This window comes from Canis lupus, chromosome 15, assembly GCF_048164855.1.
Source record: "Canis lupus baileyi chromosome 15, mCanLup2.hap1, whole genome shotgun sequence".
NCBI lineage: Eukaryota > Metazoa > Chordata > Mammalia > Carnivora > Canidae > Canis > Canis lupus.
The window spans coordinates 39,460,812-39,474,155 of NC_132852.1; the positions used below are offsets into that span (position 1 = coordinate 39,460,812).

At 46.6% G+C, this 13,344-nt stretch overlaps 1 protein-coding gene across 31 annotated transcripts in view; it reads left to right on the forward strand.

The window, feature by feature from the left end:
* CSGALNACT1 (chondroitin sulfate N-acetylgalactosaminyltransferase 1) overlaps positions 1 to 13,344 on the forward strand; it is a 327,875-nt gene that overhangs the window by 228,133 nt on the left and 86,398 nt on the right. For 20 of the 31 annotated variants that reach the window (XM_072776718.1, XM_072776723.1, XM_072776719.1 and 17 more), the window contains 2 exons: positions 9,948 to 10,081; positions 11,925 to 12,850. In XM_072776718.1, the coding sequence (XP_072632819.1) occupies positions 12,223 to 12,850 (628 nt within the window). In that variant the 5' untranslated portion in view covers positions 9,948 to 10,081; positions 11,925 to 12,222. Of the gene's footprint in view, positions 1 to 2,288; positions 2,765 to 9,947; positions 10,082 to 11,924; positions 12,851 to 13,344 lie in introns of those variants that run through there. The other 11 variants (XM_072776740.1, XM_072776725.1, XM_072776733.1 and 8 more) reach the window with 2 other exon arrangements.

Here is a 13,344-nt window from a genome sequence, read left to right on the forward strand (position 1 = left end):
AGCTAAGCCTTTCACTACGAGTGCCGTTTGGAACTCCTCCAGCAACTTGATGAGAACTGTACCGCTTGGTGTAAATGGCAGTTTGGGGAGAACTCTTCAGATTCATCACAAATTTCTTTTTCTTTTTTCTTTTTTTTTAAACTGGGCTTTTGGAGGATGATAGGAATGTGAGAGAGTTACTTTGAATTTTTGGGAGTGTCGTTCCGAGACAAGAGACATGGAGTCTGGAGGTCCTAGTTCTAACTGCTTTCCACCAATGCTGTAACTTTGCATGAACATCAGCTACTTCTCCTGGTTCATTTTTGTGGTCAGGGAGACCATGTCAGTGTCAGGCTTGTATCTAGGGGGGTTTGGCCTTATTTTGGCTCACACTGCTTGCATGTGAACTTTGTGCCAGGCACGATGCTGAACACTAGATGTGCATGATCTCGTTTGCTCTCGGAAGGACCCGAGGCCCTCTTTGTGCTCCTGTATTTGGGAAACAAAGGCTGAGAGAAGCCAAAGAACTGCAAGATTCAGATAGTCCTCACCCTAGAACCTGTCCTTTCAACCACTGAGCTGTACTGATAGGATGGAAGGGGCTAGGAGATAGTGCTTCGGAGAGTCAAAACAAATATAAATGTAAAGTCTTATCAAGGCACAGTACTGGGGAGAGCAGGTGCTTGTCTGTGCAGACAGTTCGGAGAAGGCCTCCCCTCTCCCTGTCATTGCGCAGGCTGAGCCATATCCACACATCCAAAACTGAACTTGTCTTTCTGCTCATCTTCTGTTATATGTGTTGGTTTTTTCAATGGTGGCCACAGCCTATGAGTCGCACCAGCTAAACCCTAGGCCTCATTCTTGATGGAACTTTCTTTCTCCCCCTCATCTGATTGGTGTCCAAGTCCTGGAGGTGGTACCCAAGAAAAGCTTCTTGAATCCACCCTCCCCCTTGTATTTAGTGGTGCTGCTTCCACGTCCCTTGGTTGGAACACCCTGGTGGTGGGGCGGCTTCTTGCCTGGCCCCTCCAGTGCTGCTCTTTGTCTCTCCAGCCCGTCTCAGCACTGCCCATTTGCTAGAATTCAGTTCTGATCATGTGACTCTTATATCTAAAAACTTAAATGGCTGGCTAACTATCACCTATAGAATGAAGTTTAAATTCCCATCATGATGTGAGTGCTGGTTGTCATTTGTGCAGGCTGTGATTATGAAATACTGTAGGCTGGTGGATTAACTAACAAATGTTGATTCACACCATTCTGAAAGCCAGAAGTGCGAGATCAGGGTGTTAGCATGGTCAGGTTCTAAGGGGGCTCTCTTCCACACAGGGATCTTTGCTGCTATAAAACCTGTGCCTGCTCCTCTCTTGCCTCCTTACAGCCCAGCCCTGTGCATCATGCATTCCTCAGCCTTTCTGCTCTTCCCTGTTACCATGAACACTTGTCTGTGTGGTGAGCTATAGAGAAACCCTATAGCAGAGTGATGAATAGCACAGACAACAGAGGCATACCACCGGGAGCCCAGTTCTGCTCTTTCCTTGCTAGATGACTTGGGCAGGTGACTAATCTCTGCCTCAACATCTTTATCTGCAAAATGGGTATGATATTAATAGAACCTGCAGCATAGGAGATATCAGAGAAGTTGGGGGAAGATGTAGATAGAATGGAGTTGTAGATAGAAAGGCCAAAGTTTATGGAAAGAGCATGGAATATTTTAGAGTGATACAGAAAACATGTTAGTGGAATGTTACATAGTATTAGCCAATAAGAAGCACTAGGATGAAGTACTCTGTGCCGTCTATCTTATGTATAAACAGGACATGTCTGTTGTGGCTAAATTTCGTAATAGGAGCAATGTCCTGAAATATTTTTAGGTAATACCTAAATAATCAGTTAATCTCCCGGCACAGACAGTTTGACAACAAGATAGGCTTGGCACCAGGTATGGGGAGTAGGTGCTGAAGAAGGCATAGAGAATGGCTAGAACAGGTGCTCATAGGCGCCATGGGGAGCAGTCTTAAGAAACTACCTGCAATCAGCACAAGGTTTTATTTTCCTGAAAAATAATAATGTATCTTGCATTTATGTAATATCGGACATCCTCCTGTTACTGTTTTCTATATTATTGGTTCTACTTCCAGATGGAGATAGATGGCACAAAGAGAGAAGGCTTTGCTGATCCAGCCTTGTGAAGTTTCTAAAATAATTCTGCACAATCCGTGCTTTCTCCAGTCCCATTACATAATAACCACTTTCTAAAAGAAAGCCCCTCATTTGTGTGCCACTGTCTTCCTTGTAGGTGGGGAAGTAAGAGAACTGAAGGCTGGTAGGCCATTTATTTCACCTGCAGTTGTCTTCTTACCCCAGATTGCCAGTGGAGCATGAGATAACAGCTGAGAGTGGCCATGGGCACCCTTTCAGTGCAGGGGAGTCCAGCGGTTGCTTCTCCCTGCGTGTGATGGGCCGGAGCCTGGTGGCACCTGTGCCCTCCTCCCAGTAGGCAGGTAGCAGACCAGACTCCTGCATCGTGTGGTGCCGCCTGGGGCCCAGGGTCGGGGAGCAGGAGACTGGCTGACACCCGGGGGCAGGCAGCACACACGGTCAAGAGAAGACTGCAGATGGCAGACAGGGCAGGCTTTGGCCAGTGCCTGGGTCAGCGCCCCGTACACCCGAGCGGGGAGCCTTACCAAGGCAGAGCCCAAGATGCAGAGGGGAGACGATGCTATGTGTGTGCCCCCAGCTCTTCCCTTCAGGACCCAGGGCCATTTTGCATTTTGAGACACAGGTAGGTACCTACGGACTGCTTCTCTTCAGAGGCCCATTCCATCCCGGTTCTGGGGCTTTCTGTGCTGTGTGTGTTCTCAGCTTCCCACTCATTCTCCGTGGCCCTGCTGGTGGGCATTGCCTCCTCTCACTGCTTCTGTCTCATTCTGCACGTCTCATAGCTTGTCTGTGCCTGATGGAAGAAGGTGCCTATGGTGGTGTTCGGGGGGGTGGAGGCATGCTCACTGCATGGGAGAGTCACTAGCCTCCCCGAATCCCAGGTTCCTTGTCTCAGAGGAGGGATTGATGACTTGCCTGGGCTTTAGGTGAGACAGCAGATGATGCATGAAGCCTAGGGAGTCTCAAGGGGTGCTCAGTGGCACCCCTGCCATCCTAGGCTGTCTGAGCAGACATCAGCTCTCTGCCAGCACTTTTATCTTGCTCTGAGAGCTCTGTGCCTAGAAATGCTTTAAAGCCATTGGGTGATACATGGTAGAGGCATTTGGTAAACATTTTTTAAATATTTTATTTATGTACTTATTTATTTGAGAGAGAAAGCAAGTGAGCGAGGGGAGGAGCAGAAGAGGGAGGGAAGGAGTCTTAAGTAGGCTCCACCCTCAGTGTGGAGCTTCACACAGGGCTCGATACCGTGACCCGTGACCTGAGCCCAGTCCAAGGCTTGGGCATTTAACTGACTACACCACCCAGGTGCCCCAGTAAGCCTTATTTCTTGTCCTCCTCTTCCTCCTGTCTGTGTATACGGTGTGTGCATCATGTCATCAGGAAGGAAAGAACCAATTTCCCTCTCTGTGCTGCCCTCACTATAACTAAACGGGGATCCATCTCACCCCAGAACCACGTGAGCCTTCATGGCAGAATGTGATGCGAGTCATGCTGCTGACCTCACCTTGGAGCTGGTGGGGACTTCTCAGCAGCCCTGCCTGGCACCTGTGCAGGGCCCTGTGCTTATCATTTAGGTGGAAGGTGCTTGGCTGTGAGCATTGCTCACTTTTAATCTGTGCCCTCCTTGTTAATTTCTCTGGAAGCTGTGCTGGGTGGCCTTGGGAATGTGGTTCCCCCAAGGGGTGCCCTTCTCTGAGTCTCTGCCAGTGCCAGAGCTGACTTTGGCCTCCACATGACACATGGTACGTGGCCACGGCATGGGCATCTCCTTTCACCATGCTTTGGAGGAAAAAAGTGAGAAATCAGTGTTTGGCAGGAAAGAATCCCATAGTGATGCCAGCCAGCATCTTAACCATCTGAGAGATGTTCTCTTTTTCTCCTTTCAAGGAAGAACATCTCTCAGTTGATTAAAAATTCTACTTGCTAGAGTGCTTTTTAGTTGAGCTGTCTTCAACCTGATATGTGGCTCTAAGTTCCTGGCATCTGCTTAGAAGCACTGGAGTGTTGCAGACATATTCTTTTCCAGCCCCAGCTGTGGGGCCAGGGCAAGGCCCACACTGGGCATAGCCAAACCGGCATTATTTCTAGGGATAGTATGAGTTTATGTAGCTGGTGAGGGATATGGAAATGCAAACCACAGCTAAATGGGGAGACAAAAATTTATATAGAGAGAAACGGTGCTTCATGCCACATCTGAGGGGCTGGACAAGCTCATAAATAGGAAGGTTCATTAAGAGTTCAGAAGCAAGAAAAATTGGACATGATGGGTGCAAAATGAGGAACAGGTCTCAGCAAGCAGTCCAGGATTATTAAGGGTGATGAGCAGGATAGCCCAGTGGGTAAGAGCAGAGTTTTAGCATCAAACCAAGCTGGATTTGAAAGTGGGTTTGGCCACTTGCCAGCTCTGCACCTTGGGCAAATTACTTCATTGCTATAAGCCTCAGTTTCCTTATCTTTCATGGGGGATCATTAAAGTTAGCTCATAAGATTGTTAGAAGGATTAAATGAGATAATGTTTATAAAGTGCTTGGTGTGATGTCTGGCCCAAAGTAAATGCTCAGTAAGTGGTTGTAATTACGAGCAATGAGGGGTGTTGGAAGCCTGGTTTCACAGGGTTCTCATCTTTGGGTGCAAGGCGGCTCCGGCAGCCACAGAGAGCCCTGTGGGAGTGAGCGGGAGACAGAGGCAAGGCAGGTCTGTCTGCAGGGTTTTGGCAGCTGACTCAGCCCTGCATCTATGCTGGAGACACCTTCCTGTTGGGGAAAGCTTCTTTCTTGGGCTTATTCTGAATCCCTTGAGTAATGCCTTCTTGTGCCAGGGCCCTTCTCTCCTCTCACCCTGTGGCTCCACAGCTGCCACCTGTGCCAGCAGACCCCTAGGACCCTTGAAAAACGGCTGGAGGTGGCAAGGTGGGGTGAGGATGGGGGCAGAAGAGTAAATCTGTGCATATTCAGGGAGCCTGTCTCTATCAACGCTTCTCTTTGAAGTTCTGCCAGCAAATTAAAAGCAAAATCAAAACGAGAGAATAGCAAAAAGAGTTCAGACCTGTTTGCTGACATTTTGGCATGTGCAGGCGTTCCTTCATTTTCTGACTAGCAGACCCCAATTGCTTTTACCACATTTCTTTTTTCCCGTGTCAAAGTAGGGAAAAAGGAATCAGAATGATTCTTTCAGGAGACCAGTGTGGAGTTGAGGAGATGGCAGGGTATTCTCAATGAAGACATTCTCCACTGATGGGTAATCAGCCCCACTCCTTTGGGACACTCTCTGCTGACCCCTGGGAAACATGCTGTCAGAGCCCGGCTCTAGGGAGGACCTCACAGAACAGACCCTCAAGGACCATTGTCAAGGCCGAGTCGAAGTCCTTTAGGAAGGGAGGGGCTGTGCTCCTGGCAGTGGCCTGGGCATGTGGCCTGGGCATGTGGCCTGGCAGCAGGTGTCAGTGGGGTCCAGACACAGGAAAGTCACTCTGAGGAGGGCCCAGCGAGGCAGGCACCATGGGCTATGAAATTCAATGTTGACTGGGGGTCATGAAAACAAGTGCAGTCAGGAGGTTAGTAACCCCCCGAAGCAAAGTCTCTAGGGGTGTCAGGAAGGTTCAGCAGGGTGAGAAAACAAAAATATGTTATATTTCATTATTCTAAGAGTACCTTTTTGTGAACACATAACAATACTGCCAAACTCATATGTGACTTACAAACAAGTAAATCGACATATTTCTATGTTGTCTTATATGTCAAAAGTTGCTTATCACCTGGAATGTGCTGTCATGTCTGATGGGTTTGGAGATGGCTGATCATGAGTGCCAAAGTCAGAGGAAGTAAGCAGCAAGACTGCTGGCATGATGGAAGTCGCAGCCTGCGTGGACCCCTCTCTGCGGGGACAGAGCCTCAGGCCCAGTCCAGGAGTCTGGTATCAGGGCTGGGCAAGGTCAGGGAGGGATGCCTCAGACTCATCATGGCCAGCTCGGCTGGCACTCTGGGTGTCTGGTTGTTGACTTCCCTTGGAAGCCCCATCCCCATCTGAGAATCTCAGATTTGGCTGTAGCGCCTCTTCATTCATTGTCAGGCAGCAATACTGATCTGCTTCCCCCCTGGCTTCCACTATTCATTTGCTCTCAAGAACATACCTGGGGATAAAGCATTTGGCACTAGAATAGATAGATGCTGACTAAATACTCGCAGGAAAAAGAAACCTGCGTTCCAGAAAGCTGTGTGACACCTGGGAAGCCCAGCTCTAATGCTTCCAAGTGGATGTGGTTTAGGGAGATTATGCGCTCTTAGGCTAATTTTCAGGCCATTTTAACTTCTTTGCAAGTACCTCAGCCCTAAACTAGTTGTGCATAACAGGCAGATGATTGGACTCAACAAAGCAGTTGTAGGACTTGGTTGTGTATACTCATTTCCTTTAAGAGAAGGCAGATGGAAAAAACTTAGGAAAGTCTGTAAATAGCATGTACTGGGAGCAGGCAGTGCGAGCTCTACGGTTTTTCAGCTCTTATAATGGCTTTTATCTATTCTCTGTTGAATTTTACAGAATGGTGCTCCACTTCTGCTGTATGTTATTGGTCATTCATATCAAATTCCCAGTACAAAATGGGAGGCAAGCACACAGCAGAATAAATCCAGAGGCAGGGGCAGCCGGGTGGCTTAGTCCCTTAAGTGTCTGCCTTCAGCTCAGGTCATGATCCCAGGGTCCCGGGATTGAGCCCCACATAGTGCTTCCTGCTTGATGGGCAGTTTACTTCTCCTTCTCCACTGCTAATGTCTCTCTCTCTCATGCTCTCTCTCTCTCTCTCTCAAATAAATGAATAAAATCTTAAAAAAACCCAACAACAACCCAGAGGGAGACCACGTTATGTGTCACATTGGAAGCTGGTTACCATACCCCGCATAGATGAGTTTGTCCAAGATTGAAAGAATTATAAATGAAGCCAGCCATGTGTTTGAGTAAAGTTTATGGTGTTACATACATTTATATTACATATACATTCTCGAGAGCATTTGGAAGCTCCTTGAACAAGAGTCCTTGCATGATGCCTTTTCCACACATGTCCAATGATGATATATTTATTCAAGAGATATAACCTCAGTTTATGTTCTATTAGTACAGCTAATCCTTTGACTGAGGTTAACTTGTGCTATTGCCATCAAAGAGCTGATTGTATGAGCCAGAGTGGAATAGACTCGTACAGCAGCCTTGGGGCTTTGGTCTACCACTTCCTGGCCCAGTAGACACTGCTTGTTTCTTTCCCCCATCAACCCTCTTGGCTGTCCCTGCACACAGGGTGGAGGTGTCTTATAAAATTTATTGCCACTCTTTGAATGGTTTCCTTTATCACTCACAATGCCTGTCATTGTAGCGTGCAGTACTGCCTGACCTGGTCTCCCCGTGAAGCCACTGTCCTTTCTGCTTGCTACTGACCCTGATGAAATGCCATCAGTGGGGCTTGTCCGGGAATCCTTGGTGATTTGAGCATCTTGTGGCCATTAATAGACACATCTTGGCAGGCTCTCTGTCATAGTAAACAGCTCCCATGACCAAAATGTTCAACAGGATCTGTTGAGTAAAGTGCATACACCCATCCTTCTACTTCTTAGAATAGGTACTTTGGTCCTAGTCCTAGAATTTCTGACTTCCACTGTCCCCATTTGGGGTGAACTTTGGACTCTGAACCAAACTTAGGCTCATCTGGGTTTTACCCTCTAAGATCTTCCACTCTAAGATGAAATAATGGGAGTCTGAGAAACCCATCCATCGCTGGACCCTTTGGCATAGGCCCACTGTGTGCTCAGCCTCTCTGCCTTAAATGTTCAGAAAGTGCTGTAGATTCCTTAAACAACCCCCTATCTAGATACCCCAGAGAAAAAGTTCTCAGGGTTATCCTGGCCCATGGATGATGGAGCACCAATCTGCACTGAGAATGCTTTTCCATTCTGAGGGTTTGGAGAATAAGCTTGCTTTTGGTGGGCTCAGACCTGCGTGGATACCAGAAAGCATTGTTCTTCAACATTATTTTGCCTTTAAAGTAGACTCTGAAGAAGTCTTTACTGTGTGGTTTGTTGCCCAGAAATTGCAAGAATGGCAGCAGAACCGTTGCACTTGGATATTCCCTTCATTCTAATCAATAAATCCAGTGTTTTAGACACGATGTGTCACAGAACCATCCTTGGGGGAATTGGCCAGGGACGGAAAGTATTGAGGAGAACAATTAGTAAGGATGGACATTTAAAACTTTCTGTTGCAAGAGGGGCCCCTGGCTGGTTCAGTTTGTAGAGCACATGATTCTTGATGCTAGGGATATGATTTCAAGCACCATGTTGGGTGTAGAGATTACTTACAAAAATAAGATCTTGAAAAAAGAGGAAATAAAAATTAAGTGGCAAGAAATCTGATGAGCACAAGGATTTTCTATAATTAAAAAATAGGAATATGCATCTCTCTTCTCCCAAAGGTTCTAAAATTGGTTATTGACAGGGCTCCAGCTTGTTCTCCACTCCTTCCCTGTTCCCAGCCACCCCCAAAGACTGAACTAGTCTAAAAACTGGGTGCCTTTTCTGAGTTCTTAAAATGCTAGCACTATGCGGCTGTGATCCCATAAAGCTGTATTTTCACTGTCACCTCTAACTTGTAGTAGTCCTTGGTAATTACATGATGCTTTCTGTCTGTACGCCTGTAAACACATGATAAAGGTTAACTCTTTATTCTCACCACACTGCTGTAGATATAGGAAGAGATTGCCCTGGGTTAAGTCTGGTTTACCTACAGGATTAACTCCACATGTGGTCTGGTTGCATCTCATTGAGGGGTTCTGTCCTGTATGTGGCAGAGCTGGTCAAGTAATGTGTCTTCTTAAGGACATCCTGTGCTGCCACGTGGAAACCCTAAAGTCTCCATAGAAGCAAGAAGCCGAAGGACCAGCCACCTGACTTTAGGAAGAGGATACCCCCAGCCTCTACAGTTCTGCCAGCTGTTCCTCTTTTGGTTGCAGATTAGATTGCTAGACTACTTAGAAAACATTTTGTCAGTTAAAGAATGTAAAACTTTGTTTCCAATGCATTATTATCTGTTCCTGACATTTAAAAGGGGAAATCTATCACTGCTTCTTTGGCAGTGATTTTTATGGCTTTTTGTTATTTCTTGTAGAGTCATTTCTTCCTAAGATCTGTTTTTTTCTCCTTTTACATCCTGAAGAATGGAACACCAAATAACTTTTAAATTTATACTAGTGAATTGAAAAGCTGGACTAGTGTGCTCACTTCGGCAGCACATATACTGAAAAGCTGGACTAGACTTTAAAGAGACTTACCCACAGAACAAAGTAATTACTGTACAGTTTTAAATTTCTTTAGCTATCCGTAGCTTTAACATATTGCTTCGTTAAGCAACATGATTTCAATTTATTATGCAAATGTAATAATTATTCCATTAAAAAATCTGTTAGAAAGATCGTATGCTTTGTTTCTGTGGCACAATAAGTAATGCTGAATGTTCCATTTTTGTTTTTTGATTTGCTTATTTTGTCTTTAATGACAACCCATTTAAAGTAAAAGTCTTTAAAATGCTAGAATAATGTGATAACACGTTTTCACTGGTAATTTAATACTTGGATATAATGAGTTCATCTGAGAGATTTCATTAAAAACAGCAAGGTGCCTGAATACCAAAGCTGAGATGTTTTTAATCACAGAATTATAGTAATTATACAAATCCCAAGATTTTCATCAGACAGAACAGGCTTCCAGGGCTAAACATGAAGTTTAAACTTAGCACTAATAACTGTATATTGTTCTAAATTATAGCAGAGAGACTCCTTGGGCCAAGGGGAATATTGGAATTGGATTTTTAAGGAAAATTGAGAAATAAACTATTTGGTAAGAGGCCCATCACCAGGGTAATGGAAGAGGAGCCCTCTCTGGTGCATAAGACATAGCAGGTGCGTATCAGATAAAGTCAGTGAGTCCCTTATTGTTTACTCTATTTTCAGCATTAGAGAGAATGCTAGAATGAACACCTCTCTCTTCTCCCAGAGTCCTGAAGTTGCCAATCGCCAAGAGTCTTTCTTCCAGTCAGTAAACAGGACAGACTTTCTGTAAATGACATGATTATTGATCCCAAATCTGGGGTTTTCTGGTTTGGATGGAGACTCTGTATAGAATTATTTGGTTATTGTGGGAATTACTTAAAATGTCAAATTTCTATTAAATGGCCAGGATATAATACCCTCAAGGAGCTTGCTTTTAAGAGAAGTTATATAAAAAGATGCACCTAGGAAGATTTTATTTAAAAAATCTCCCTAAGAAAGACGTTTTATTTGATCTGTTTTCCAGCTTAGAAGGATCAGGGGAGACAAGGACAGGGAATCATGGAAGAAGAGAGAACATTGAAGAAGCATGGTCTGAGGTGTCCCTCAGGGGCAGAGGAGGGATGCAGGGTTCCTGGGGCGACAGCAGAGGGCAAGTGAGGTTGGCTTCTCACTTGTTACCAGGGGAGTTGGAGTTCAGGTGCAGAGCATGTATTTGAATGAAAGGCTCTGGGGGATCCCTGGGTGGCGCAGCGGTTTAGCGCCTGCCTTTGGCCCAGGGCGCCATCTTGGAGATCCGGGATCGAATCCCACGTCGGGGTCCCGGTGCATGGAGCCTGCTTCTCCCTCTGCCTATGTCTCTGCCTCTCTCTCTCTCTCTGTGTGTGACTATCATAAATAAAAAAATAAAATAAAATCAAATAAATAAAATAAAATAAAATAAAATAATAAAATGAATGAAAGGCTCTGTGATCTGCCTGGGGATTCCTGATTATCAGTCAGGACACAGAATTCCTTCTGGAGGCTGGAGCAGAGACATGCCTGGGATTTGAGTCCTGACAAGTATTTCTGGTCTCTGTTCTCCCAACCCCATCCCTTTCTATGGTAAACTTATTATCATCCCCAGTATGCAAGCAGAATTAGAGAGTGAGCTGGAACAACCGTCCCTGGACTTAATATGTGATCTTAATCTTAATCTTAATTAAGATTAAGATCTTAATCTTAATATGTGATCATCCACATTTATTTGCATATTTGAAGCATCAGGTGCTTCCCTATGTCTTCATCAGAAAGCTCAAAGACCATATTGAGTCTGCTTTCAGTCCTGGCCTGAGTGAGTGCACACAGGTAGCATGTGTAGGTCTCACCTTCTCCGTCCATCAGTGCTGGGCAGGCCTGGGCTGGAGAAATCCCTGCTTATGATTTCACTTCATTGAAGTTTTGCTTTTTCCCTCTTAACCATCAAAATAACATGTGCCATTGTGGAAAATGTATAAAATAGAGAAAAATGTAGAGAAGTAGGAGAATCACTGTTAACATGTCCACCCAGAGGGAATTCACATTTTGCTATATTTCCTTCTAATCTTTTTTTAAAGATTTTATTTATTCATGAGAGAGAGAGAGAGAGGCAGAGACACAGGCAGAGGGAGAAGGAGGCTCCATACAGGGAGCTCGATGCGGGACTCCATCCGGGACTCCAGGATCACGCCCTGGGTCGAAGGCAGATGCTCAACCACTGTACTACCTAGGTGTTCCACCTTATAATTTTTTAACTGCAACCTCTGTTTTTTATGTGCACTGCTCTGCACATGCATATTTGTGTTCTGATTTAGAAACATTTAACAGTAGTCAATCCCCTGTCTAATCATTTTCTGTAAACCTCATGGGACAGCTATTGAATATTGATCACCACGGTGAACATACAGACGCTGTTACTCTCTTGATTAAGTGTTCCTGCCATTTGGTCTCCCCCCAGGTCCCTTGTTGTGGTCAGCTGCGCATCTGGAAGGCGATGATGGGAATGAATGGGAAAGCTTGGAGTTTTCACTGCACTTGCTGCTGCCTAGAAGATCATCCTTTAGAAGTAGGCAAACTGCTCCACGTGGTGGTAGACTTCCAGGGACCAGACACACTGTAGAAAGAAATGAATGAAAGCAGCGTTGGGGGCCCTGAACACATGCTGCCTGTGGTCTAGTCCAGGGAAGCCCTCCCCAGGGGCCCTGGCATTCTGGAATGTCACCGGGTCTGGATGCATGGCCGATTCCTGAGTGACGATGGTTCGCCGGGGGCTGCTTGCGTGGATCTCACGGGTGGCGGTTTTGCTCGTGCTGCTCTGCTGTGCTATGTCTGTCCTCTACATGTTGGCCTGCACCCCGCGAGGGGACGAGGAGCAGTGGGGGCTGCCCAGGGCCAATGGCCCCACGGGGAAGGAGGGCTATCAGGCCGCACTGCAGGAGTGGGAGGAGCAGCACCGCGACTACATCAGCAGCCTCAAGCGGCAGATCGCACAGCTCAAGGAGGAGCTGCAGGAGCGCAGCGAGCGGCTCCGGAGCGCCCAGCATCGCCCCAGCGACGCTGCCGGCCTGGGCTCCGAACCAGGGCCCCCAGAGAAGCCCCCGGCAGACCTGCTGGCCTTCCTGCGCTCCCAGGTGGACAAGGCCGAGGTGCACACGGGCGTCAAGCTGGCCACGGAGTATGCCGCAGTGCCCTTTGACAGTTTCACGCTGCAGAAGGTGTACCAGCTGGAGACGGGCCTGACACGCCACCCCGAGGAGAAACCTGTGAGGAAGGACAAGCGGGATGAGTTGGTGGAAGCCGTCGAGTCCGCCTTGGAGGCTCTGAACAGCCCCGTGGAGGGCAGCCCCAATCAGCGCCCTTTCTCGGCCACAGATTTCATAGAAGGTTGGCAAGTTCATGAGTTGGGTGGAAGGTGGAAGAAAAGGCGGCTGGGGCCGGGTCCCCAGGCAGGTCGCAGCTGTGACAGGCTGGCAGCTGGCTGTGGGAGTGGCGGGTGGGAAGCGTTAGGTGAGTGACAGCGAAGGTACATCGCCTGGGTTTTTATTTCTTGGACATATCTGATCGACTTCCTTTCTCATGAAAAGCACATGGAGTGAGTGGACAGGCTCGTTGTTCCCTCGTAGAAGAAGGGAGACGTTTCTGCTTTCGTTAAAAAAATAAAATAAAATAAAGCAAGATATAAACAAAACACATTGAAACTCAAATAGAGGATGAGGGGCACTTTTAATTTCTCTCTTCCCTGGACCGGCCTTGTTACCAGCCCATAAGCAGGACAGTAACTGCAAACACGTAGTCTGTAGCGCTTGACGTTTGCCAGATGCTGTTTTATACAAACTAATTCCCTTTTTCTGCTTAATGACCCTATTAGGAGGATGAGG